A 27378-nucleotide genomic window follows, 5' to 3' on the forward strand; every position below is an offset into this window, starting at 1 on the left:
TTGGGGGTGGAGACATGGGCACGCCAAGTGTATTTGAATGCAGTTTTTCACTGTGTGGTGCATCGTCCCGTATTCAGGATGTACAAATCTGCAGTTTTAGAAAGAAATGCTTTGCGAACCATGGGTGTAGGTGTGCCATTTTTAAAATATAACAAGTATAAGTTATTCTATTAAAACTTCTCTAAGAGAGATTAATAAATCATAAAACAGCCTTATGTTTGTGTAGAACAAAAAAAGTAGACCATTTCTGCTTTTGAAAGAGTTTTTAAAAGTAAACAAATAGTTGTCACATTTTTTTTAAAGTACGCTGTGGAAAAGCAAACATTTGACAGTAATTTCTCCTGCGTTTCTATTTCAAGTCATTGCAAATGTGTACCTGTTTTCCCACAGGCACAAATGACCAGCGCTTCCTGTCCTGTGAACTCTCCTGCAATGGCTCCAGGTTCTCAAGGGAGCCATATTCACTGCCCACCTCTTCCACAGCCTCCCATGCACCGAAATTCTCCTTCTCCGGTACCTAGCCGAACCCCAACACCTCACCACACGCCCCCAGGCTTGGGATCACAGCAACAGCAGGCGGCAGCAGCGGCTGCCACCACTGCCCCCACACCTGCTCCTCAGGCAATGCCACCTGGACCACAGTCCCAAACTATGCACCCCCCTCAAAGGCAGACTCCAACACCTCCGCAGGCACAGCTGCCTCCACAAGTCCAGCCTCCAGTTCCAGTTACCCCTTCTGCAGAGCAACAGCAGCAGCCCTTGTCACAGCAGAGCACGACTGCATCTGTTCCCACACCAACAGCACCACTGCAACCTCAGCACCCCACAACACCTGTAAGGAAATACTTTTAATTGTGCTTTCCCTGCAAATGTTTGTGTGTAAGGTTTAATTTTCAGTTGTGTGCTCCTGGCATGTTTAATATTAAAATAGGGCGGGTTTTTTGTATTTGGGGAGTAACCTTTTTTCATCAGGACAAGTCTGTAGATCATCTGTTGTTTCCAGAGGGGAAGCATTTTCAGAATTCTAGTGCATGTTTTGAAATTCACTGTGAAACATAGATGAGACTTTTGGTTGTGTCTACATAAGCATAGTGCTTGTATACAATAGGAAAACAATGTCATTTTCTATATACCAGGCCTTCCAGTGCATGCTTCTGATGCATGTTTTCCGATAGTTGAGGTTGTGGGACATTTTATTCTTCAGGGAAGGCAAATAGAAGGAGTAGAGTGCTTTTAAACTTGGTGGAAATGTAGTATAGGTAAAACATAGATTAGAGAAAGAAAAATAGGTTCATTAAAAGCCTGCTTGTAATGTGTTTTGTTTCCTCAGCTTTCACAGCCAGCTGTGAGCATTGATGGGCAGGTATCCAACCCCCCATCCACCAGCAGCACAGAGGTGAACTCTCAGCAGACTGTTCCAGAGCAGCAGCAGCCACCCTTGCAGGAAGTGAAAATGGAGATTAAAACAGATGAAGGGGAACCGGAACAAACAGAGATGCAAATGGAGGAGAAACCTGAGGTGAGATTGTTGACCAGATATTGGGTAGAATACATTCATCTAGTACTGCTGGATGCTGTCATTCCTTCCAGAATTCAGTGAGAGCTCTAGGTGCTACCTGCTGCTGCTGCAGTTTTGATTGTTGTCTTTTGCTTTATTCCTAAAGAAGTGTTTTCTGGTGAAATTGTGGTAGAAGTCAGTGGCTACAAGAAGGACCATTAGAATGTGGTTGCTATGAAGCTTTGCTTTGGTAAATACCAATGTGAGAATGCATTCAGGTCAGTCCTATAGCTGTTAAAATAGCAGATACTAGCTAGGATGAGAGGAAACGGCTTCAGGTTGTGCCAGGGGAGGTTTAGATTGGATATTAGGAAAAATTTCTTCACTGAAAGGGTTATCAAGCATTGGAACAGGCTGCCCAGGGAAATGGTTGAGTCACCATTCATGGAGGTATTTAGATGATGTGTAGATGTGGCACTTTAGGGTATGGCATAGCAATGGACTGGGCAGTGCCATGTTAATATTGGACTTAATCTTAAAGGTTTTTTCTAACCTAAATGATTCTATATGTACATGGTGGGCTGCTTTACTGGGCTTTGACAACTTGTCACTGAGGACAGCTAGAAGTGTGGCTGCCAGTCACATCCTCCTGGTGTATGAGAGGCTGTTAGAACTGCCTGAAGAGCTGGAGAGGTACCCATGTGTCTACTTGCAGCTCAGAACTTGTTAGCAGCTCATTGCTACTACTGCAGTGTTTAAAGATGCATTCTAACACATTTGCTCAAGTTTTAGGCGAGTTTTGCCTACAAAGGAGATAGAAGAGTGGGTGGGCAGCATGACAGATAGGTTTAAAGGACAGAAATGTGCATGGGTGGCCTCCCAGAAGATTTAAGTGACAGGCTCCAAACTACTTTCTAGGTGAAAGTAGAACCAGTCGTGGAGGAATGTAAACCAGACCCAATGGAGCAAGAAGAGAAGAAACCTGAAATGAAGACTGAAGTACCAGAGGGTGAAGAAAGACCAACTACTCCAGCAACTCAGTCTTCTCCAGCAGCTGGGCAGTCTAAGAAAAAAAGTAAGCAGAAACACTGTTTTTACTTAAATTCACTGCATCTCCCTAGAGAAATCTCTGCAGGAGAAAAAAACCTGGGCTTTCCTTTTTGGTACTTAGTGGATTATGTGGTACTTACAGGGATTGTTCTTTGTGGCTTTTGGACAAAAATATTAACTAAGACATGTGCTTATAATTGGCTTTGGGCAAGTTCTTTAAGCCTTTACAGTTAGACACTAAGCCATAGTAAAATTGTCAATACAATGGAGATTTGAAATACTCAGTTACAGATTCTCTAGACTATTTTTTTTTCATGGGGCCTCCGAGAGGGGATGTATCTGCAATGTGAGCAATCTCTACTCATCAATGTCTTCTCATGAGCGCCTTTTCTTCAGGTGATCATTTTAATATCCTCCTCTCAACTCAGTGTTGCAGAGGATAAACAAGCCATGCTAAGTACCTTAAACCCATCGTCTGTAGCCTTTTTCCACAGACATCACATTTTCTAGCAGGTTTCTTCCTTCCAGCTGTTTCTGCTATCTTTCTAATGTTGATTGTTTTCCAAAGTTTTCAAGCCAGAGGAGTTGCGGCAGGCACTTATGCCAACACTGGAGGCACTTTACCGTCAGGATCCGGAGTCTCTTCCATTTCGACAGCCTGTGGATCCCCAACTACTAGGAATTCCTGTGAGTGTCTTAGTAAGATAGTTTCCTGGTTTTAATTCAAAGCTACTGTATTTTGACATACCTGTTTGAGAACAGCTTACATCTGTCTTGTTAACATCTTTATATTGATGCGTTTGGGGAGGTTTAGCTTAGGCAGTGGAACATACAAGGTCTAACTTAGGAAAGTTTGTTTGGTTCTGTTTTCCTTTTAATAAATACGCAGATATAGCATGCACTGGAATGATTTACCAACAGAACCCCAGTGCTGTATGGGCTTTTTATTGTTGTTGCTTCATATTATGATGTTTTTATTGCTGAATTTCATAGGTGTGTCTCATCGTGTATAAATCTTGTCTGAAGATGTGGGAAATTAAGCAGATCAAACCCACTTAAAAATATCCATTAATGGTTATCTGTAATAGGAAAGGAAGAGACTATTTAAGTTGGAGGTTTGTTAAGGTTAAATTTTCTGCTGGTTTTAGAACTGTCTTGAGAAGACAATTATCATTCAGGGATCTGTGTTTCTAAACTCTCTGAATTGACCACACAAGATAGATGTAGAAGTCCATTTTAGGTACTTCAGACAATGTTTTTTGCCTGAAAGAGTTTTTGTTTGGTATTGGTGTGGGGGTTTTTTTAAGGCAAATGCTGCAAAATTTCAAGGCCTGCTGTCTTACAAGCATTTATACACTTGCTAATACTTTTAACAAGCTTTCAATTGACTGTCATTCGGCAGACTTTTGTAGAAGTTTCACCATAATTGATGGTGGATTGGGAAAGGGCATTCTTTAGAGGAGACAGGATAAGTTTTATCATAGAATAAAGGTGTTTATTTCTGTTAGGTTTTCTGGGCTACCAAAAACAGTTGCTTTACATTAATGCTCTTGTGTATTTCTTTGGATCACAATGGCTGCAAAAACATTGGCATTTTCTACTATTTGTAATACTTGTTTTGCTGATTAAAATTAGAGTGACTTGATTTCATTAGTTGTGAATGAGCAACAGCACCTGAGAAATAAAGGAATAAGGAAAAGAAAGCACTGGGGAATTACATTATATTACTTAGAGATTGCATTCTGTGTGTCACAAGCAGTTTGACTATCAAGTCAGGGAGGAACCTGTTTTTCTTGATTAGAAGAATTTATACGCTGAGAATGCACATGCTGTCATGTCACAACATAGTTCTCTAGTAGGGTTTTAATGTGCTGTGTATTCTTGCAGGATTATTTTGACATAGTGAAGAACCCCATGGATCTTTCTACTATCAAGAGAAAGCTGGACACAGGACAGTATCAGGAACCATGGCAATACGTAGATGACATCTGGCTCATGTTCAATAATGCCTGGTTGTATAACCGCAAAACATCCCGGGTATACAAGTACTGTTCCAAACTGGCAGAGGTGTTTGAGCAAGAAATTGACCCAGTTATGCAGAGCCTTGGTTACTGCTGTGGAAGAAAGGTAAGAAAGTAAATATCTTTAGTCTGATGCTTGCTTCCTTGAATTGAAGGGGAAAAATAATAGTAGTTGCAGTTGTTATCAGTTATGGTATGTCAAAAATTTCCCAGGGTTTAGCAATCCTGAGTAATCTGAATTTGAGTATTTTGTGGATCTTCTATCTAGTCCTTAAATAATCTATTTGTATATAAGCCCTTGCAGGATAAAAAGTCAGCAACAGAAGGCTTATTTGATTAGGGCAAACTTTTGCTATTGCAAATTAAACAGGTGTGTTTTTATTACTGCAGAAGTTCTGTATTTCACTGTATATTGAAACTGTGTTTCCCTTGTCTTGTTTTGATGTGCTTTCTGTCTTTGGAGAAGAGTTAACTTGAGAATAACAGCCCACTTAATGTCTTTTGTGACTAGCACTTCATACACTTTGCTGTACAGAGAGATCTGTGCACAGAGTAAGGTGGAAGTGTTCACTGTCTGGGTCACACTTGCTTCCCACGGAGAGCAAGTGAAAATGTGTGTGAGTACTAAGTCGACCCATTCCTCTTTGCAGTTGGAGTTCTCGCCACAGACTTTGTGTTGCTATGGCAAACAGCTATGCACGATCCCTCGAGATGCCACTTACTACAGTTACCAGAACAGGTAAGGAAAACTCAATTGTTGCAGTTTTGTGCATGCTGCAATCAATCTGTTATAGGCATGCATGTATTTACATAGACACCCTCTTTATATGTGTACACTTTTGTTTTAAGATAAAATTTTTTGCTGGAACTGCTCTTGAATAGTTTGCCTTGTGTGTTAATAAAGATTTCTTTGAGCAAAAGTTCACTGCAGCCTTTGCTCTTCCTCTTTTGTTCGCAGAAATGTTACGTTTTATTACATTTTGATCCTGCATTTTGATGCCTGCAAATCATATATACAAGTCTGTTGCTTTGCTTCCTACTGTGTAGCAGTGTTTTTCATGCAGAACACTGAGTAGACCGTGCAGAAAGTGTATTAATGCTCGTAATACATATTATTTTTGGCAAGTCTTTGTTTTTCTCGTGATGTTAACACCAAAGAACAAACTTACTTCTGTATTGCACATCTTAATTGGGAGATCTGTGTATTCAGATCTTCAGCAGATTGATGCTTGCTTTTTCTCACAAAGTTTCCTAAAGGGAATTGTCTTGGCAGTAGCTATCAGTAGCTCTGTAAAATGCTGCCACTTCTACAGCTCTTTGGAGCATCTTTTTTACTTGGGGTTTATTAAAGGATTTAAATTTACTTAACTTCTGAAAGGAGGTTTCTTGCTAGTCATCTCTGCCAGCTGGGGAAGTGTGGCAGGAAGAAGCAGGCAAACACATGCTTTAACACTGCCATATTCCCTTGCCTGTCACCAGAATGTACCTGCTAGAGCAGAGGACTGGTTATTTCCAAGATCCATACAATTATTTAGTTCCTGCTCTCCATTCATTCCAATACCTCAAACAAACAAAACAACCTGCCCCAAAACAAACCACAATAACAAAAACGTGGAGGATTTTACCCTAAAGCCAAGATTTTCCAAGAATTTTAGTTTCCTTAAGCACCTGGTCAGATGAAAGCAGTGAAAGATTATACAAGTTATATCTTAACCTTTTAAGGCTTCATAAAGGGTTATAGCAGCAAATGGTGTTTTTTAAGCTTTTCCTATTTCTTTAGTCCTATAGAGTATCCCACAATAGCTATTGTAGTTTTAGACTTTTATGTAGCGTAGAGCTTGTCTTGTCATGTCAGTATCTTCTGCTTATGTTTGTCTGTGGGCAAGTACTAGATGAACCAAATGTCAGAAATCTGACACTTGACGCATTTTCAAATGTTAGAAGGGAATCTTTGCATTGTAACAGGTGCCTACGTGTGACTTGTAAATTACATCATATATATAGATGCATATATCTATAGACTGAAATGTATAATTCCAGAAGTACTGTTCTCTGCATTATCTCAGATTAAAACTGGGAAAGAAGGTTGAGACCTGTCTTTTTAGCCTAACAGTTGCTAATAACACAGATTTGTGTGGCTTTGTAAAGAACTTGTTTGAATGTTTTATTTCTATTTTTAGCTGTCTTGTGCACTCAATTAGCATGCCTTATAATGGAGAAGCCACAGTTTTAGAACATTTTTGAAAGCTAGGGTACAATCTTGAATTCATCTCTATTTTATTGAAGTACAAATGAAATCTTCCTCTGTAATGCTGTAGTGATGGCTGGACTGTTCTATGTGCAGACTATGATATGGAATCATATCCATGTAGACCATTATGTGTCTAGTTAATGTTAGTTAACAGAGTTTGACAGTTCTATTAGTCTGTAAGACTTTTGAGGACAGATGTTATTGTTCCTAAAGTTTCTGGTATTTAGCTTTCCCTTTCTACTGGGAGAGAATTCTGTGACCTTTCAGCATTTATACATTTAAGATGGAAGACTACCTCTCTTCCATTGATCTCCTGCAGATCCTCCTCCCAGCAGAACTGCTGTGCTGATGTACAAGTCAGAGTAGCAGTTCCTCCTTCCTCCTGCTCTTTCCCTGTCTCATTTTAATTCTTTGCTGTATGTGGCATGGATTATTAAAATGAAGAGGGTATGGGTATGCTAAAATGGAATACTCTTGTTTAATTTGTTTTTATCGTTTGCTGCTGTGAACCCATTTGAGAGATTTAATGCTAATCTGTGCTTTGCCTTGGCTTTCTGCTTTGTGTTGTCTTGTCTTGCTTCTATGTTTTTGTTTTTGTCCTGCAAACCGCCATTTCTTTGTTCGTGTGTGTGTTATTTTTTTAATTTCTCCTTCATGCTTGTCATTGTCTGCACTTGGCTTTGATTGCGCAAAAAAAAAAAAATCCAAACCAAAATACCAAACGAACCAAACACAATGTGGGGCCCATAAATCTGCATCATTGAATATCCTTGTCGCCGTTGATGACCTGCTCTCTGCTCCTGTCCCTTCCTTGGCCTGCTGTGATTGGTGGCTCCGTTGCTTGACTTGGGCTGTGTTGTGTGGACGGAGCAGTTCACCCAAATATGGCCTTCTTGCTGACAGGTATCATTTCTGTGAGAAGTGCTTCAACGAAATCCAAGGGGAGAGTGTTTCTCTGGGAGATGACCCATCACAACCTCAAACGTGAGTTATTTGTGTTTGCTTGGGCTGTGCTTTCGTAAGCTGTATCATGGCCTCCAGTGCTTTCTGTAGGGAAGGAGTTCAGCTGTAGGTTTTTAGGCTAGTAGAAGGTAGATGATACATCCTTCATAAAAGCCTGGACTTGTGCTTGTCTTGAAAACCCGGACTGACTGAACTAGTCAAAAATAAGCACTTAGTGCTTAAAATTGCAACTCTGCCAATAGAAGGGAAAGAAGAAAATGGCTTTTTCCTTGAAAAAAAGTGAAAGTATTCTACTGCAGAAAAATAACCATGCCTGCAGGCAAGTATGTGACAGACATAGCTTGAAATGTCAAATGTACCGTTTTCTTTATACACTAGCTATGCTATTAAACTTGTATTCAACATCAGGTGGTTTTTCATCCAAATCAGAAGCAGGCAACCTCCTTTTGCCATACAAATACTTCACTGCTGGAATGCCATCTGCCTATGAGAAATACTGTGCAGTTGTTGAGGAGAACACAGTAAAAGGCTGTGCATGTTGTCATGTTGCTGGCAAACTGTTGGGGCAGTCTCTCATTTTGCTGTATCCTCCTCATACCTGCCCCCCAAAAAAATTTTGAAACTGAATTTTGGGAGACTAAGGAATCTGTTGAGGGACAAATGAGTGCCAAGCAGTTACTCTTTGAGCTGTTCAAGAAATCCTTTTGGGGGAAGGCAGTGGAACAACCCTGCAGGTAGAACAAAATGAGAAATTCAGGAAAGTTTGAAGCCAGGGGGAGAGTTGTTCAAGTTGGTAATTGGACAAATTGAGTTAACTTTCATTTGGAACCAGATCCTGGATGCACTAATGGATACATATAGAACAGTACTGGAAGTATCTGTTTGGGCTTGGGATGATGTAAGTGTACTGAAAGAGGGTAGATTGAGATTAGATACAAGGAAGAAATTCTTCATTATGAGGGTGGTGAGGCACTGGAACAGATGGCACCAGGAAGTTGTGGATGCCCCATCACTGGAAGTATTTAAGGACAGGTTGGATGGAACTCTGAGCGACCTGGTCTAGTGGAAGGTGTCCCTGACAATGGCAGGGAGTGATGATCTCTTAAGGTCCCTGCCAGCCAAAACCATCCTAGGTTTCTGTGATCTGCCTTTCTGGAAGGAAAAAGGAAGAAATAATGTTGTATGCTGGTCAGTACAATGGGCCATGTCCCTGTGGGTAGGTGGATTGCTATTCTAGTAGAAGTAAAGATCCAAAGTTTAATCCATATAGTCATAGAGTACGTCATAGGAATATACATGGTGGGTCCTGTTTAAGTTCCATGCACCATATTATAAGAATAGTTTGAGGTAATTGAGGTATTTAACTTCATCATTTGTTTTATAAGGAGCTTCAAGTATTCTGCAGGTGGCACTATTCAGAATAAACACTGAAATAAAAGGAGATAGTAAGGTTAATTCATCTCATGCAAATTGGAGTGAGTCTGTGTCTGCTTCTCAGAGAGGGACATACTGATCTTCTCATGTTATGCAGAACACTCTTTGGGGTAAATTCTCACAGATTTGAGTATTCTTGTATGTTCTGAACCAGCTCGTTTAAAATATACTTGTGACCTCACTGTCAAAAAGATGGGATTTTAGGCCTTGAAAATGATGTAGGGAAGGTAAAGATAATGTGTTGTGGTGGCTGGGTTGGGGTTGCAGGGTTTGGAAGCTGAAATTTATCCTTTGAAGTCGATGTAGGAGGAGGGATAGGGGAATCTGAAAAAAGAGAACCTACCTTTCTCAGTAATCAAAGATAACTGGAATTCTCTGCCTGCAGAATATGAGGCATATCAAGTAGTCTTTTCACTGTTAAATACTGATTAGACCTATCCAAAACTTGAATTGTCAGCAAGCTTTAATATTTATCCTGTAGTAAAACTGAATAAGGGAACAATGTTGCTCTCTACAAGAGAAAAATAATGTTTTTCACAGACAAAGTGGAGTGGTGTATACTTCAGTTGCCTGTCACTGTGTAAATATAATTACTTTCTTTGTAGTGCCAGTGAGTGTTTAAAAAATCTGCTTGTAAGTTTTGTCTTGTTTTGTGGATAGGTGTGGTATGGCATGAATGTTTGTTGTCTTGTGTTAAAACTGAGTTTTATTGCCTGTTTCTCCATAGCACGATAAACAAAGAACAATTTTCAAAAAGGAAAAATGATACACTGGATCCTGAACTGTAAGTATTGCTGTCACTCTTTGAATGATCCTCATTCTATTATAATTACTTTGTAAGATATGTGTTATTCATCCACCATGGGCTTTGTCTTTGTTTTCCAATTTCATGGAACTCTATTAGTATGTAGAGGCTGCTCAGTAGTCAGCAGATCTGGCATTCTGTGCTGAGAACCCAAACCACCATGGCTGTGCTTGAGAAATATGTAAAACTGGATGTATGGGCTGAAATCACTCCATTTTGTCGTCTTGCATGTGGATTCAACAGAAGGATGAATGCAGATAGCTCTGCTTTGAAACTTTGGTGTGGCAAATGCTAAGTCTCAGAACTGATTGGAGTCATTTGGCAGTAGCTCTTACTGCTGTTGGCTTTTCTAGTTGCTGTATTTTACAGGCAGCTGTAATAGAAGGAAAAGTTGTTATATTTTGAATCAGCCAGTTCTTCTGTACTTCTCTGAAAGCAGAACTGTAGTCATTCAGTAACATTAAAATGATGGTGACTCAGCTGCCTTTTTTGATATTTTTGAAACTGCTTTACATGGTCCTGCATCATACACCTGTGCTGCTACTCTGCAAACATTATCTTCATTCTCAAATGAATGAGCAAAAAGGGTGTTTTTTATTCCCACACCATCCTTCTAAAGGCACAAGGGTCAGCCAGTTCTTCTGTTTTACAAGGGCTGTGGGAGGGGGAGAACAGTAGCTTGATTCATAATTTTTCTTTCCCTTTGTTAAAATGAAGATAGGATATAAGCCTAACTTACAGTCTGATACCACATGCTCTACACAGATTACAACTACTCATTCAAAGTCTCAAACTTTTAGACAGGCATGTTCAAAAGGAGTCAGATTGTCCCAATATCTGAAGCAACCTTAGGTATTTTGGAGAATTATATTCACCAACATCTGGGAACTAGACCATATGATTTATCTCAGTTGTCCTTAAATCTCTGCTAATCCTCTGAAAGTGATTTAGATACTCGCTTCTGTGTTCTTCCTTCCCACCTTTCTGTAGCATATTTGCAATGTACCCCAGGGTTCAAGCATAGTGGGGTAACTAACAGCCAAGTATTTCACCTGGTTCTTCCTTTCTAGCATGCGAATCCATTTTCCTCTACTCTTTATGGCAACAAGCAGTTTACAGATTTTACCCTTAAAAGGGCTTCACTTGAAAAAAATGAGTGGATGGTGATAAGACAAACAAATGGTAATAATAATGTGTCCCTGCATAGTCTGCCTGACTTGAGCTGGCAGGTTCTTAATTTTTTCTGAAGGCTGTTCTCAGCATAGATGTGCCCTCTATGTTAAATAGACTCAAAAGCCTAAATGCTAGAAGTGCTCTAATAAAATCTTACAAAATATACAAACAAGTAATGATACTACTAACCTTTGCTTCCTTTTGCCTTTTTTCTGCCTTCTACAGATTTGTTGAATGTATAGAGTGTGGAAGAAAAATGCACCAGATTTGTGTTCTTCATAATGAGATAATCTGGCCTTCTGGGTGAGGAATTTCTCCTTATTAAGTAGATAGCATATTTACTATGTGGTAGAGCTCATGCATAAAATTCCTTATATTGGTTATATTTAAAAGACTGTTTAATGGAAGAAGTTACATTCCCTGAAAATTTTACACAATCTAACATCAAATTTAGACAGTATATCTTACAGTGTTGTGTGGGAAGTTTTCTAATCTTTAATGTTTCCAGTGCTTTGTGTGGAAGAGAGCATTTCAGCATTTTATGTTTAGAGATGCTAGCCCTTCATGAAAAGACATTTTTAGTTCTGGTAACAGTTTCAGACTGACCTGTTTTCTGTACAAATCATACTGCTTTGTCATCTTCAAAAAATTTTGTAACAACTGAAGGGTTTAACAGGTAAATGAACTTTTTTGACCTCAGCAATCAGATTAAATTTCAAAACCAATATAGTTTTCTTTAGATACTTGACGGTTCTTGATCAAAATACTGGGTTTTCTTCTGATTGATTTAAAAACTTTTAAAAGGATGATAAATTGTATGTTGGTAAAGTTTTATAAGAGCTTAAATGTCTCATTTATTGTCAAAAAAGCTGTGAGTTCTAGCATTCTGTTGTCCTATCCACATTGCTGCAGAAGAGGGTGGATGTCCTGTAACTGGGGAAGAATCACAGAATCATTTCAATCTACAGTGTATTTGGGCATTTAGAAAAAAAAATCAGCCTTTTGCTTGGTGTTGCAGTGTCTTATCTTCATCAGAGACAGCAGTTTGAGCCTATTTGCTCCAAGAACACTTTGAGCTGGTATTGTCAGACCTGCCACTGGAGACTTTCCTGGGCTTTCGGGTGGTGATGTGGGTGACTGATAGAAGATGCAGCACCTGGAGCTTAGATCCTCCTCTGCAGCTTTGAAACAGTTGGGCTGTTCTTTGTGCTTTTATTTCAAATTTCAGTTAAGGTATTTTCCAGATAAGATCTGGTGAAAGATTTTGCTTCTAATGGTAAGATGCTAGAGAACTTGATGGTCTGACTTGGGATGACTTCATGTTCTCTCTTGTTTGCTTCAGCTTTGTCTGTGATGGCTGCCTAAAGAAAACGGGACGAACCAGGAAAGAGAACAAATTCTCTGCTAAAAGTAAGAGTCTGACACTTGTACAAGCAAATTTAAATAATATGTTAAGAATGGGGAAGAAGTGGCTTTTATGCTTGTGTTGCATTTAGGTTTTTTGGAGCTGAAGGAGGATACTTTGGGTCAGTTTTGACTGTCAGGTCTGTGGTGTTCAGAATGTTTGCATTCACAGGTGGTGGTGTTAGCTAATAGTCTGTTTTAGAGGGCTAACATACTGTTTTAGAGCACTTCTACTGCAAGGTACGCGTCCTTTTATCTCAATTGCAGTATCGATAGCATTGGGAAATAGTTGATGTGTGACTGCAGTCTGACTTAAATTTTTGATAACATGTTCAGGTCACTGTGACTATTGCTGCTCTTAAAAGCTTTGATGGAGATAAAGGTTATATCACCTGGTGACAGAACTCTAGAGACATTTCTTCTTGATCAAGGCAGCTGATTTGAAGGCAGCGTAGGAGGAAATTTGTGTAGTCATTGTCCATCTGTTCTGTAGACGAAATAAGTCTTTCAGAAACTTCTTAGAATGGTGTACTTCTTAGAAATAATGAGGATTTATGTTTCTACTGAAATTTTTAAAATTCCGGCCAACCAATAGCATCAAAATTCAGCAAACTATTCAATGAATGGCTTCAGCATCTGAGTCTTTTCAAAATCTCCAGAATCAAAACTCCCTAGAGTCGCTAAGAACACAGGAAGAATACAAGGGTTCTTTTACCATTTCTATCGGTTTTTGTTTCTAGCAACCTGAAAGCATAGTTAACGTAGTAGAGCAGTGCTTAACCAAAAGATGTCAAATTGGAAAAATGAAAAGCTGGTGGATGTGTAACTCTACCAGAAGTAATGGCCAGTGTTGAGGCAGGCCCTGTTACATCAGAAGTTCTACTTTCCCTTTCAGCTTGAGGTTTTTGTCAGCTAATGTACTTCTTTTGTATGAAGATTGTTTGAACATGAGAAGCTTGTAAACTAAGTATGTTAGTTACAGATACAGTTGTATTTAGTTTTCCTTCCACTGTTGAAATACATTCTTTTTGTGAGTGGAAATACTAACTTGGCTAATATGGCTTTATAGACAGAATATACTTCCAGATGCAATGTCTGCTCGTGAAGATGTGTCTGAAAGCAGTGTTTTGTAATCCAGCTGAAGTAATTAATAACATCTATTCAGAAGAAACCTTAATTGTGGTTGACTTTTAAGACAAGATAGAAATTGGGTTGAAATACTGATTCTTTATTCATTTAAATAATGTATAAGCCATAAATGTGCCTGCAGGGGAAAGGCAGCTCACCCTAGCTAGAAGTGTTAGGGTTTAAAGATAAAGCTTTAATTTATGCTAACATACTGCATGTGTTAAGAGTCATTTTTCATCTAACATCTGAGTAGAGAAATCACATATGAACAGTTCAGTTTTGTATATGTTTAGAGCTGTATTTTCCTCCTGCAGGGTTACCAGCTACAAGACTTGGTACCTTCCTGGAGAATAGAGTCAATGATTTCCTAAGACGACAGAATCACCCTGAGGCGGGAGAGGTCACAGTTAGGGTGGTACACGCATCTGACAAAACTGTCGAAGTAAAACCAGGAATGAAAGCAAGGTATGTTCATTTCTAATTTTGCTTTCTTTTGGGGGAGATGGGAGCTGTTTGTACTTACATGATACACTTTGATTAAATAGAATAATTTAGGTTGGAAAGTGGCTCTGAACTTGAGTCCAGCTGTTACCCTAGCACTGCTAAGGCTACTGCTAAACCATATCTCCAAGTGCCACATCTACACATCTTCTAAATACCTCCAGGGATGGTGACTCAAACGCTTCCCTGGGCAGCCTGTTTCAATACTTGACGGTACTTTTTGTGCAGAAATTTTTTTCTAATATCCAGTCACAAAAGACTGTTGTATTCAAGACCTCATCACCAGCCAGTTCTTGACAAACAGGGGTTCCCGCAGGTTAATAGTTTTTTGTGATGAGTGTCTTTTTCACAGTAAAAAGTGGCTGTCTTATATTTGAGTAGTCTATAAATATTTACCTTTCAAATTGCACTAAAATTACACTTACAGTAGCCCTCATCTTTGTTGGCTTCACCTGGTAACATGCAGTCTCTGATATGAGCATATATTTGATATTCCCCTTCACCCTCTGGTCTGCAGGTTTGTAGACAGTGGAGAGATGGCAGAGTCTTTCCCTTACCGAACAAAAGCGCTTTTTGCCTTTGAGGAGATTGATGGTGTAGACTTGTGCTTCTTTGGGATGCATGTGCAGGAGTATGGCTCAGACTGCCCTCCACCCAATCAAAGGTGAGGAACTCCATGAAAGTCTATTGTATTTTGGCACTCTCTTGTTTGGATGAACCTCCTGTAGTTCTGTATAGAGCTTCTCTGTTGCTTATGTGAGACCCTTAGTGCTGTTAGGTTCTAGAAACAAAGCAGCTTCTGTAATGTTAGAGTTGCTTCTTACTGGGGATGCTGGCTGGCAGACAGTGTTGCCTTAAGGATCACTTATCTGTGTTCTCAAGGAACGGGGTGGATAGTTTTAGGGAGATGAGGCTAGGATATCAAAAGAAGGCCAAGTTTCTAGAGGTAGGATCAGAGACTTTGCAGATTGCTGTTGTAATGGATGCTTCAGATATATAAAATAACATGAATAAACTTAAAGTCTCTGCTCTTTTTCACACTTTTTTTTTAGGCGAGTGTATATATCTTACCTTGACAGTGTTCATTTCTTCCGCCCTAAATGCTTGAGGACTGCTGTCTATCATGAAATACTAATTGGATATCTAGAATATGTTAAGAAACTAGGGTAAGTATCTTATAACATTTTCTTCTGTGCTGCATTGTGCTGAGTAGTTCTTGTTGCAAATTAAATTACTACATCCTATAGTACAGAATATGGTGCCTAAGTATCCACCTGTGATAGAGTAATTTGACAACAACTGTGTACAGTTGAAAAGAAGAAAAAAAGGGATTGCAGGCTTTTCAGGGGAGGCCTCTGCTTCAGACATTTTTAGGTTTCCAGACTTATGTGAAACTTTCCTAAGTCTTAGTAGAAAAAGTGAGCCTGTTCTCTAGCCCATAAAATGTGTAGTGCCATGGTTTTAATTAGGTCATTCCTTTGGGCTAGCAAGTAAGTTCTTGCCCTTGTTTATAAGGAGAAAGGTAAGTGTATTTTGTCTGTACGGATTAGCTCTGTAACAGTTGTATAAGGCCACTAAGAAATCTTGAGTAGCTGAAATTGTGAGAAACCAAAGAGTTAGGAAAGAAAGAGGAAAATATACTTCGACAGCACAGAAGAACACAGAACAACTGCAGTAACAAGAAAGGTGGAAATTAAATTACCATGATTACTGAAGTAGAAAGGCCAGTGAAGTAAACATCACTCTACTGTCAAGGTGCCTAGTGTAGGTTGGTGGAGTTATTTGTGGAGACATTATTAGGGACTATGTTTAAAGCAGTTGATGAGAAAAGTTAAGAGAATTGAAATGGAGGTAAGTGGTACTATCTTCGGTACCTCAGTGAGGTGGTGTGTTCTTTAGTACTTCAAAAGCATACATTAGGGTTCTTTCTGCTTTATTGTCTATCTTCTAATCTGTGAGTCTGTACAATTGCTGCATAAAACTCAAGCCTCAGCTTTACTTAATACTATTTTCTGTGCTAATGGGTAACATCAGGTTCTTATTTTGAGAAAACAATCTTGGTCACGCAGTATCATCTCTCCATTCTCAGGCAGAAGGAATGACAACTGGCTGCAGCTCCCAGGGCTTGGGGAGGGTTCTGCAGAGCTGTTTCTCAACAGGGCAAGGATAGTTATTTTTCTCTGATTATTCCTCCTACTGGAGTTCTCTTCAAAAACTAATAGAGAAGAACTGAGGATGAAGAAGTGATCTTTGGTGTTACATTCCCTGCAGCTGCTACTATTTGGCTGTCGTCCATCTTACTAGTACCCTAGATTGTGCACCCAGTAGCATAGGTTGGCAGTGCCTGTTTATTCCCAAATATAATTCTAAAACTTTTTGAAACTGATTCTCAAAACCCAGGGGATTTACAGTAGAAAAGTGAGTTCTGTCTTTAAGTAAATCTGTTTTTTAAATGTTGCCAGATAAAGAATTATTGCTCTGTCTCAAGCTTTCACTACTGAAATACCTAGACTCCATCTTTCTCCCATTAGTTAATTGGGAGATGGCAATTGCAGGTTTGTATCAGGCTTTGTTTTTTATGTAGGCTGTAAAATGTGCACATTTTACATATAAGTGCTCCATATATAGCGCTAGATTTTAGAAAATTAGTGAAAAGCTGGAAATGTTGAGTCCGGGAACAGCCGCCACCTCGGTGGTGTCGCCACCTGGTGTCAGAGAGGAGAGCGCGCGAGCGTCCATTGTCAGTGCCCACATGTCCCGGTTTTGTTTGACCACTCCAGGTATACTACTGGACATATCTGGGCGTGCCCACCCAGTGAAGGAGATGACTACATCTTCCACTGCCATCCTCCTGACCAAAAGATACCCAAACCCAAGCGACTGCAAGAGTGGTACAAAAAGATGCTGGACAAGTCTGTGTCAGAGCGCATCGTCCATGATTACAAGGTGTGTTAAGTGTATGCTTGGGGAAGATTGACCAATCTTGTCTTGATTTCTTCCTTGCCCTTATGCATTGTGCCTGATTCTTGGTGTTTACTGCATTAGTTTTAAGTGAATTGAACACCAAAAGTTCAGAGTTAAAACATACTCTCTTCAAAACATGTAGCTTCTGAAATTGTTCTAGCAAGAAACTTGAAACGGTCCCTTAGAACAAAATAAATTATTGAGGAATACTGTGAAAGAGCAAAAGAAAATATATGGAATCTTCAATCTTCTTGTGTTAGATAGAATTGCAGGGTTCGGATGCTGATGCAGTTAGAAATATGTAAATTTTTTTGAATTATCAGGACTTAAGGTAGTGTCAAGATTATGGTGATTATATTGTCTCAATTGGTAAGAAGGCTCATTGAAATCTAGGACACAGTAATGATTTATTTCTTCTGAGTGGGAATATTTGAAATGTATTTGACAAACTAACAGATGCACTTAGAATGTGCTCTTGTAAAATGAATTGAAATATTAAGCTTTCCTTTGTTTAGTCTGCTGATGCCTTTCCTTGTCTCTCATTGAGAATGTTGCCTTTCGTTATGTGACTTGCAATACTGATAACCAAATGTGGTTTTGCACTCTTTTAGGATATATTTAAGCAGGCAACAGAAGATCGTCTAACAAGTGCAAAGGAGCTCCCTTACTTTGAAGGGGACTTCTGGCCTAATGTTCTAGAGGAGAGCATTAAGGAGCTTGAGCAAGAGGAAGAAGAACGAAAGAGAGAAGAAAACACTAGTAATGAGAGCACAGATGTAAGGATGCTTTTGCTATTTTATGATCTAATGTAAAAGTTCTGATTATATATGACTATTAAAAAAAAAGAGGGGGGTAAGACACTCTGGTTAACTGGCTTTTTCAGTTTTCACTCTAATATAAATTTCAATTTTACAGTTTATAAATTAGAGTTGCTAAAATACCACTAAGCTACATTTGGATGAATAGTGGGTGTTCATATGGCTATAAAATATCTAATTGCCAAAGGCAATTTTGTTGAAACAGCTGCTAGATGAATATTTTATTGCTGAAATCCAATTGTTATCAATGATCATGTTGCCACCTAAGCCTGATTTGGAAGTTTTTTCCTTAAGCATTAGCTTTTAAATAGTGGCTCAATCTTTTCTTTTGAACTTGGATGTTATAACACCAATCTTAGGAGAATGTTCTGAGAAAGTAATGGAAATCTGTGAGTTAGTACTTGACTCTCAATAGGTTTGTTTAGTAGCTTTAAGGCATAGAGGATCTGAAGCACAAATTACTGCTGAACTGTTGTTGGGCTACTTTAAGTTAGAGAAATTTCTCGCTGGTGTCTTGTGCAATTTTTTTTTGAGAATGTACAACTGTGTTATCACATTCAACAAAAAAACCCTCAAAAATAAAAGAGATGCCTCTTAATTCAACAATAAATTTGAAAATGAACTGATGCAGAATTTATGCATCTGCCTATCCTTGGATGTTCTGAGCTTTTATGGAAGAGGTGGTGAGTCCAAGGTAAGTTCAGTAGTTTTGCTCATGCAGTAGTACTTGTTAGTTAACTCTGTTTAAACACTGCTGCTTTGTCACCTTATCAGATACTAGATTATTTGGGGGGGTTAGAATTTTTTTGCTGGAAGATCTTTGGATCAGAAAAAGTTAACATTACAACTAAAAATTTTGATTCTCCTGTGCTGTTCTTTGCAATACCTTCTTTCAAGGACTTTGATTAAACAAAGTGCAGGAAATCAGGCAACATGATACCAAATTTGCATTAAGTAACATCTTTCTTAGGAAGGTATTGTTTGCTTTCCACATGGTATAGCTTAAAGGTCCTCATCTCTCTAATATACCAGAAACCACTTGTGAAGGATCATTTAGCTCTGTGTATGATGTTGGTCAATATTTAGTCAAGCCTTCACAGCAGTTTGGCCCCAAAATCCTGTGGTAGGGCAAGCTTGCAGTACATTACTATTTAACTTTATTATTATTACAAATAGTTTTTACTCTTTATCGATCCTGTGTTTCACTGTTGAAGAAGGAGCAATAATAAACTGTACTGTCAAGTGACGTGATAGTCATTCATGTTCACTGGGAATTTCCATTCTGGCAAAGTTATTTTAAGCTTAGGAAAAATGCTTGTTTAGCCAACAGTTACTTTGATCCTTGATCATCTTACGCTGTGGTGTTTTGAGGTGCTCTCTGAGCAGCCCAGCAAGGAATAAACTGTTCATTGCTAACAGAATATAGCTGAAATTAAGCTGACCTGTTTTGACTGTTGCAGGGTATGACAGGAGGCAGGTGCATGCTAGAAGTTGCACTACTAATGCCTTTTAGACTCAGAACAACAGCCTAGTACCAAAATCAGTTTAATGCAGTCTGTTAAAAGTACATCTGTCAGAGTTGTAGCAAACTAAATCTAGGTGGTTTAAGTCTTTCTTACCTTTGCTTAGTGCTATATCAGTTGCACTTTTCAGTTATTTTTATTTTTGAATTGCATTGAGAATTCATCTACTAAACCTCTTTGTGATTGTCCAAGAGGTTCTTCACCATGTAGCTGTAGCAGACAAACAAGTTTCATTATATAATGTTTTGCCTGTACCTCCTGAGCATCTGTGCTTTTAATATTTTTAGATACATGTATTGCTGATCTTGATATCTTTTGGCATAATTCTAATGGAATTAATTTAATGTTCCTGGGGACCCTAGTATGTGTCTTCGGAGTAAATTCTTGTGAAATGTGTTTTGTCCTGCAGTTATAGAATATGTAAAAATAATAAAATGGTGATGTGGTGTTGCTTAGATACCTGACATAAAATATCTTTAAAATTGCTAGGTGAGCAAGGGAGACAGCAAAAATGCCAAAAAGAAGAACAACAAGAAGACAAGTAAAAACAAGAGCAGCTTGAGTCGTGGCAATAAGAAGAAGCCTGGCATGCCCAATGTGTCCAATGACCTCTCCCAGAAGCTGTATGCCACTATGGAGAAGCACAAGGAGGTAAGAGTTGATTGAATGAGAAATGTTTTTTACCTCAATAAAGAGGTGTACAAAGCTTTGATACTTCAAACAGAGTCATGCCCTGCAAATTATACAGGTTTGGCTGGAGAATTGGGTGGCTCACCCAGACAGACCAGTACCAGTAAGTCTGGGTGCTCTTTGCTGCAAGGGCAGTGGGAATAAATGCAGCTATGCTCGTGCAGAACTTACTAACAGTCTAGATTGCCAGAGCAGTTCTACTGTTACTGTTTGGTCCAGTGCCCCTTACCTATTTCTTCAGAAGAAAGTGAACCTGCAGGGCACTCAGAGGTCTGAGATTTCCTGGGCCTCACAAGCACACCACCTGGCAGCCAGTTGTTCAAGTGTTAGCTGATCCCGGAACTGTACACTCTGTAATGAGGATTGGTGACCAAAACATCTTGATCAGTGCTGCCATATTAAGCCTTTTTATTTTTCAGGTCTTCTTTGTCATCCGTCTCATTGCTGGCCCTGCAGCCAACTCCCTGCCCCCCATCATTGAGCCTGACCCACTCATTCCGTGTGACCTGATGGATGGGCGTGATGCTTTCCTAACCCTTGCTAGAGACAAGCACCTAGAGTTCTCCTCACTACGAAGGGCTCAGTGGTCAACCATGTGCATGCTGGTGGAACTGCATACCCAGAGCCAAGATCGCTTTGTTTACACCTGCAATGAGTGCAAGCATCATGTGGAGACCAGATGGCATTGCACTGTCTGTGAGGTATGTTTGGTGAAGTTTTCTGTGCTTCTGTCCCTGTATCTTTATGCCCAGAGTGCTCTTTACCTAAATTCTCATTATTAACTGATGGAAAAAGATCTGTGCATCTCATCTGCTGGCAGTTCAGAAAGGAGGGAAAACGTTTTCCATAACAAGCGGTTCTATTTACTGTGCTGCTTGGTGTGATTTTTGCCTCGTGGAAAGCTGAAATGGAGTTGTGTTTTCTGTAGTTCATTTAAGGTGCTGCTGCCTAAGAAGCTGGGAACTGTAGCAATGGCTTGAGCTGGAATGGTAGGATCAGCTGGTTTTTCTGAAGAGCAACGCATAATTTTTTCTTCCAGAGTCAGAAGTGTGGGGCTGCAGTATTTCTGTAAAGAGGGCGCTCTGTTGGTTTACTGGCACTGAGATTTTGCTATGCTGCAAGTCAGATCCCAATACTGGGGCGATTCCTTCACTTCTCTGTTGTTTCTGTAGAATGCTGCAAAGAGCATTTGTCCTCAGAAGTGTTTGCAAAACCAGTGTGTTTGAAGATCAAGTTCAGGGATTTGATTCAATGCTCTCCAGAAGGTGGATTATCATTGTATCTGGCTTCTTGTAACTTAGTTTTCTAGCCTGCTGGAAGGGAATGACTGACTCAGATTTGATCCTAATTACAATTTGATGCTTCCCTTTCCTCTGGTTATGTGTGTGTATGTGTGTGTGTATATATATATATTTATATATATGCACACACATATACACACGTGTGCTTTTACCTTCTTAGTATATGCTAGAAAGTAAATTCTAAATTTCCTATGGTTTAATGCATCCTGAGAACTTAGGTCTTTTTCTTAAAGATCAGTTATTGAGCCCAAACTCATGTGCTGTTGCTTTCACAGAACATGTTCTGTTCTTCTTTCAGCACTCTCTGTTGTTTAACTTGCATCTGCAAACTGAAAATGCAGCTTTCATTCTTTTTTGAAAGCTGGTACCTCTTCTGCCACTCCTGCCCTCTTCTTTTGAAGCAGAAGCAGATGAGCAGCTGTTTGTCCCCTGCCTATTTCTTCTGCTTTCCTGTTGGGAAAGAAAGGGATTTTTCTGGCCCAGCTGAATAATGTGTGACTTACTAGCTCAGAGCCAACTTGTTTTTCAAGGTTGATATATTTGTGTAGCTTTCAGACACCCTTACACCCACACACTTTCCCTGGCTATAGTTTGGATTTATTCCTTCTCAATTACCTCAACATGGCATGAAAGATTGAATTTTTCCCTAGAGCAACAATTTGCCTGGAAGAGACTGGGAGTAATTTGTTGAGGTGGCATGACATCATTTATTCATTTATTGTATGGAGTTTCAGGAACACTGATAACTCATCTTTTGTTGTCTCTTCAGGATTATGACCTGTGCATCACCTGCTATAACACTAAAAACCATGACCACAAGATGGAGAAATTAGGCCTTGGTCTAGATGATGAGAGCAACAACCAGCAGACCACCACCACGCAGAGCCCCGGCGATTCCCGCCGCCTGAGCATCCAGCGCTGTATCCAGTCTCTGGTCCACGCCTGCCAGTGTCGCAATGCCAACTGCTCGCTGCCGTCCTGTCAGAAGATGAAACGGGTTGTCCAACACACCAAAGGCTGCAAACGCAAGACCAATGGAGGGTGCCCCATCTGCAAGCAACTCATTGCTCTCTGCTGCTACCACGCAAAGCACTGCCAGGAGAACAAGTGCCCCGTGCCCTTCTGCCTCAACATCAAACACAAGCTCCGTCAGCAACAGCTCCAGCACCGCCTGCAGCAGGCGCAGATGCTCCGAAGGAGGATGGCGAGCATGCAGCGCACGGGTGTGGCAGGCCAGCAGCAAGGATTGCCCTCGCCCACGCCGGCTACCCCGACAACTCCAACGGGCCAGCAGCCCCCGACACCACAAACCCCACAACCCCAGCCTCCGCCTCAGCCTGTGTCGCAGCCTCAGCCTGCACCTCCCAACAGCATGCCACCTTACACCATGCCAAGAACTCAGCCCCCCAGCGCTGTGTCCCAGGGCAAGGCAGGGGGCCAGGTGACGCCTCCAACCCCACCTCAGCCACCACAGCCTCCAGTTCAGGGTCCTCCTCCGGCAGCAGTGGAAATGGCCATGCAGATCCAGCGGGCAGCAGAGACCCAGCGCCAGATGGCACAGGTTCAGATCTTCCAAAGGCCAATTCAGCACCAGATGCCCCAGATGCCACCGATGGGAATGAACCCTCCACAGATAGGCAGAGGTCCTGGTGGCCATATAGATCAAGGAATGGGGCCAGCAGGAATTCAGCAGCAGCCACCATGGGTGCAGGGGGCCTTACCCCAAGCTCAGCTGCAGCCAGGAATGCAGAGGCCATCTATGATGTCAGTAGCTCAGCCGGGTCAGCCGATGAATATGGCCCCTCAGCCAGGGATGGGTCAGGTACCTGGCACTGCTCAGCCCAAACAACCACCTCTGCCCCAGGCGGCCTTACAAAACCTATTGCGGACTCTCAGGTCTCCCAGCTCACCCATGCAGCAGCAGCAGGTGCTTAACATCCTTCACTCTAACCCTCAGCTGCTGGCCGCTTTCATCAAGCAGCGGGCGGCCAAGTACGCGGGGTCCCAGAACCCGCAGGGCATGGCGGGGCAGCCTGGCATCCCGCAGGGGCAGCCAGGGCTCCAGCCACAGCAGGCCATGCAAGGGCAGCAAGGAGGGGTGCACCCCAACCCAGCCATGCAGAACATGAACCCCATGCAAGCAGGAGTGCAGAGGCCCAGCATGCCCCAGCAGCAGCCGCAGCAGCAGCCGCAGCAGGCCATGGCTGGGATGAATCCTCAGGCGCAGCAGATGAATATGAATCACTCGGGGATGGCTCCCCAGTTCCGAGATCTCCTGATGAGACGGCACCAGATGATGGAGCAGCAGCGCCACCAGCAGCAGCAGCAGGGAGCGGGACCGGCACTGGGGCCAGGGATGGCCAACCACAACCAGTTTCAGCAGCCCCAGGGTGTCGGGTATCCCCAGCAGCAGCAGCAGCGAATGCAGCATCACATGCAGCAGATGCAGCAAGGAAACATGGGACAAATAAGCCAGCTTCCACAGGCCATGAGTGCAGAGACAGGAGCCAGTTTGCAACAGGCTTTCCAGCAAAGGCTGCTTCAGCAGCAGATGGGGTCCCCAGCTCAGCCCAATCCTATGAGCCCCCAACAGCACATGCTCCCCAATCAGGCCCAGTCCCCGCACCTCCAGGGCCAGCAGCTCCCTTCATCGCTCACCAATCAAGTGCGTTCTCCGCAGCCTGTACCCTCACCGCGGCCCCAGTCCCAGCCCCCTCATTCGAGCCCATCCCCTCGGATGCAGCCTCAGCCTTCTCCACACCACGTCTCCCCGCAGACCAGCTCCCCACATCCAGGACTGGTAGCTGCCCAGGCTAACCCCATGGATCAAGGACACTTTGCCAGCCCGGACCAGAGTGCAATGCTTTCCCAGCTTGCTAGCAATCCCGGCATGGCAGGCCTCCATGGTACAAGCGCCACAGAACTGGGGCTCAGCTCTGAGAACTCAGACTTGAATTCAAACCTTTCACAGAGTACACTAGACATACACTAGACACGTTGTAGCATTTTGGGAGCAAAAAAAAAAAACCTAAAAAACAAAGAAAATAAAAAAAACTTATTTTCGCAAGACTTTTTGTACTGAAGACAAATTTTTTTGAATCTTTCTTAGCTAAAACGACATTTTTCCCTGGAACACATCTGAACTCTGCAGCACTAGTTTGTGGTTTTAAAAACAAACCAACAACGAACCTGAGGGACAGTAGAGTACAAAGAATATATTTTTGTTATGGCTGGAATCATAACCAGTCCTTTTTCTCGGCTTTTTTTTTTCTCGTGTGCGTTGGGGAGGTCGGGGGAGGAAGGTGGTCTTTTGGTTGTTCACCAAAGGATGCCCTGCTCATGCCTCCAATAGGTTTTATTTTTTTTTAAATTAATGAAAATATGTAATATTGATAGTTATTATTTACTGAGGCAGATGGTAAACATTTTCCCTATTCTGGTTTTTCTTCATGTCACTGCAAAAAAAACACCACAAAAACAGAACAACAGAAAAACACAGGAGAAACTTTTCCTAAAACCGGAGGACAAAAGGGGTTAATGTTGCTTTAAGAATACATTACATATATAAATATATATATATAAAAATAAATACCAATCTTTTCCTCTTTGGTTGGAAATATGTCAATTCTTTGAAAAATGTAAAAATATTAAATAACTCAGTCCCCTCCTGAAGTCTACTTTTGTCCTCCAAGAATTTTTCTATACAAGAGTCTGAGCTTAAAAAAACTTCAAGTATTAAAGTAATTTGTACATGTAGAGAGAAGACAACATTTTTGCAAATACACAGGGGCAGCTGCCAAATGGATGTAGTATATATATTGTGGTTTCTGTTTTCTTGAAAGAATTTTTTCGTTATTTTTACATCTAACAAAGGAAAAAAAAAACATAAAAAAGAGGGTAAGAAACAATTCCAACGGGATTATTTCAACCTGAGAAAAAGTCCCTGGGGTTTCTTCTTTATGCTTGCTTTCTCTCTCCCGTGCCCCTTTCCCATCCTCTTCCACTTTCTGTAAAACTTGAAAATAGAAAGCAAAAAACCCTCAAATGTTGTATATCATGCAATTAAAGTTGGTTACTTATAAATAAGAACTTTCGATCACTGTATAGACTGTTAAAATTGATTTCTTATTACCTATTGTTAAATAAACTGTGTGAGACAGACAGCCTGTTTTTAATGTTTCCCTTCTCTCCCACATGTGTTGCTTGTTCTTAAAATGGTGGGGGTAGCGGAATATGTGCTACTTCAAATGTTTGCTATTTAGACGTCAGAGAGCTATTTAATGTATATGACTGTTTTAAAATGCAAATCTCTAATACGGGATGTGGAGTAATAATTAGTCTTCTAAATGGACTTTTTTGGTACAACTCTGCATTCGCGTTGTTCCCGGCATGTATCTTACCAAAGAAACGAGGTCTGACCTCGACAGTTGTGCCAGTCAGCTGTGCCCTGCCCTGCTCACACAGCCTGGGAGCAGCTGATCTTCAAAGGACCTATTTTGCATTTTGAAATGAGAACTTTTTGTTTGGATATGTGATATTAAAAGATCCTATTTCACTTGGAGTATATTGTGCGCCTTTTGGCACTGAAGTGTGAGCACGAGGTAAGCTGCACTGGGGTGGTGTGTGGGTGCCCAGTCACCCTGTGTCACAGCTGGTGACCTGCCGGACACAGGGGTGCTCCTGAACAGAAGTGCTGTCGCCGTGGAGTGCGTGGGCAGTGATCTCAGTTGTGTGCTGCTGCCAGCTGCGCTCACGTGGAGTTAATCCAGTCACATCGTGTGTTGCGCTCGGGCTGTTTGTGGTGGATGTGGCTGGCTCATTGAGGGCTTTCCAAAATCCAGCCTCGTGGTGTGCATGTGCCCACAGTGCTGGCTGCCGAGGGAATAATTCACCACCAGGGCAAATGTACTTGGAAGCCCCAGATGGGACCAAAGATGTGACCAGAGCATGATGTCTGTGTAACACCGGCTTTGTTGGGAGCATCAGTGTATCTGCAGATCCCAGACAAATAACTCGAGCAAGCTGACCTCAGGAAACTGCTGGTGGAAGATGAGGGAGGGGGTAAACGTGGATCAATGGCAATCTCAGCCGCATGCCAAACAAAAGTAATGGTGTATTACAATGTGAAGGGATGTTAGAGGTCTTCAAAAGCGGGAGTAAAATGCTTGATGTTTGGATATAAACAGAAGTAGGACAATGAATCTCTTGTATTTAAAAAGGGGGGTTGATAGCAAGCCTTCAGCAAGATGGTGGAAAGTTCATGGCAGGCCTAAGGAAAGCAGCCCTGGGCTTTGGTATTCTCCCTTGGCTAATCCTTATACCACTCACCCCTGCGTGACGCAGACCAGCTCTGCGCCAAGCCCACAATTACCCTGCCTGCATGGGGAGGGACTGCTCCTGACCTGCCCTAAAGGAGAGCAGAAAGCCAAAAAATCCCAATGTGTTGAATGCCAGGGCAGCAGCCTGGGATTGTTTAGATTTGTGCTCTCCACAGTAAGCTTTCCTCTTCCTTTCCTGCCACCAAGCAAAGCCTAGTTTTACTTTCAGTTTTGGGGGACTTCTCAGGATGGAGCATAAATAAAATTCCTTCTGACCACATACAGGCTAGTGAAGTGAAAAATGTGCCCAACCTTCTGACTTGTATGCTTTTCCTGCAAACATCTTTCATTCATGCCGCTGAGCACACAAAATGTGGTTAGAATTTGTCCTGACCTGCCCCTGAAGTGGGGAAGCCCTGGAACGTTGCAGAGCACACTACAGATCTTCCAACTTCAACTGCCAACATAGAGACTTGCTTAAAAGATGCCATGATGCATTTTATGTGACAGCACAGCTGCTCTGTACCTCTTTGTAG

At 41.3% G+C, this 27378-nt stretch overlaps 1 protein-coding gene across 2 annotated transcripts in view; it reads left to right on the forward strand.

Moving 5' to 3' along the window:
- The window catches only part of EP300 (E1A binding protein p300), a 61930-nt gene extending 36243 nt beyond the window's left edge, over window positions 1-25687 (forward strand). The window contains exons 15-32 of one of the 2 annotated variants that reach the window (XM_032107885.1): window positions 391-834; window positions 1331-1519; window positions 2417-2573; window positions 3117-3235; window positions 4436-4675; window positions 5220-5308; window positions 7724-7804; window positions 9945-10001; window positions 11421-11498; window positions 12538-12605; window positions 14042-14192; window positions 14746-14892; window positions 15281-15394; window positions 17009-17174; window positions 17804-17968; window positions 20023-20184; window positions 20643-20924; window positions 22294-24516. In XM_032107885.1, coding sequence (XP_031963776.1) covers window positions 391-834; window positions 1331-1519; window positions 2417-2573; window positions 3117-3235; window positions 4436-4675; window positions 5220-5308; window positions 7724-7804; window positions 9945-10001; window positions 11421-11498; window positions 12538-12605; window positions 14042-14192; window positions 14746-14892; window positions 15281-15394; window positions 17009-17174; window positions 17804-17968; window positions 20023-20184; window positions 20643-20924; window positions 22294-24516 — 4932 coding nt within the window. Of the gene's footprint in view, window positions 1-390; window positions 835-1330; window positions 1520-2416; window positions 2574-3116; window positions 3236-4435; window positions 4676-5219; window positions 5309-7723; window positions 7805-9944; window positions 10002-11420; window positions 11499-12537; window positions 12606-14041; window positions 14193-14745; window positions 14893-15280; window positions 15395-17008; window positions 17175-17803; window positions 17969-20022; window positions 20185-20642; window positions 20925-22293 lie in introns of both variants that reach the window. The other variant, XM_032107887.1, reaches the window with a different exon arrangement.
- Window positions 25688-27378: the final 1691 nt, after the last annotated feature.

This window comes from Corvus moneduloides, chromosome 4 (genome assembly GCF_009650955.1).
Source record: "Corvus moneduloides isolate bCorMon1 chromosome 4, bCorMon1.pri, whole genome shotgun sequence".
Taxonomy (NCBI): Eukaryota; Metazoa; Chordata; class Aves; order Passeriformes; family Corvidae; genus Corvus; species Corvus moneduloides.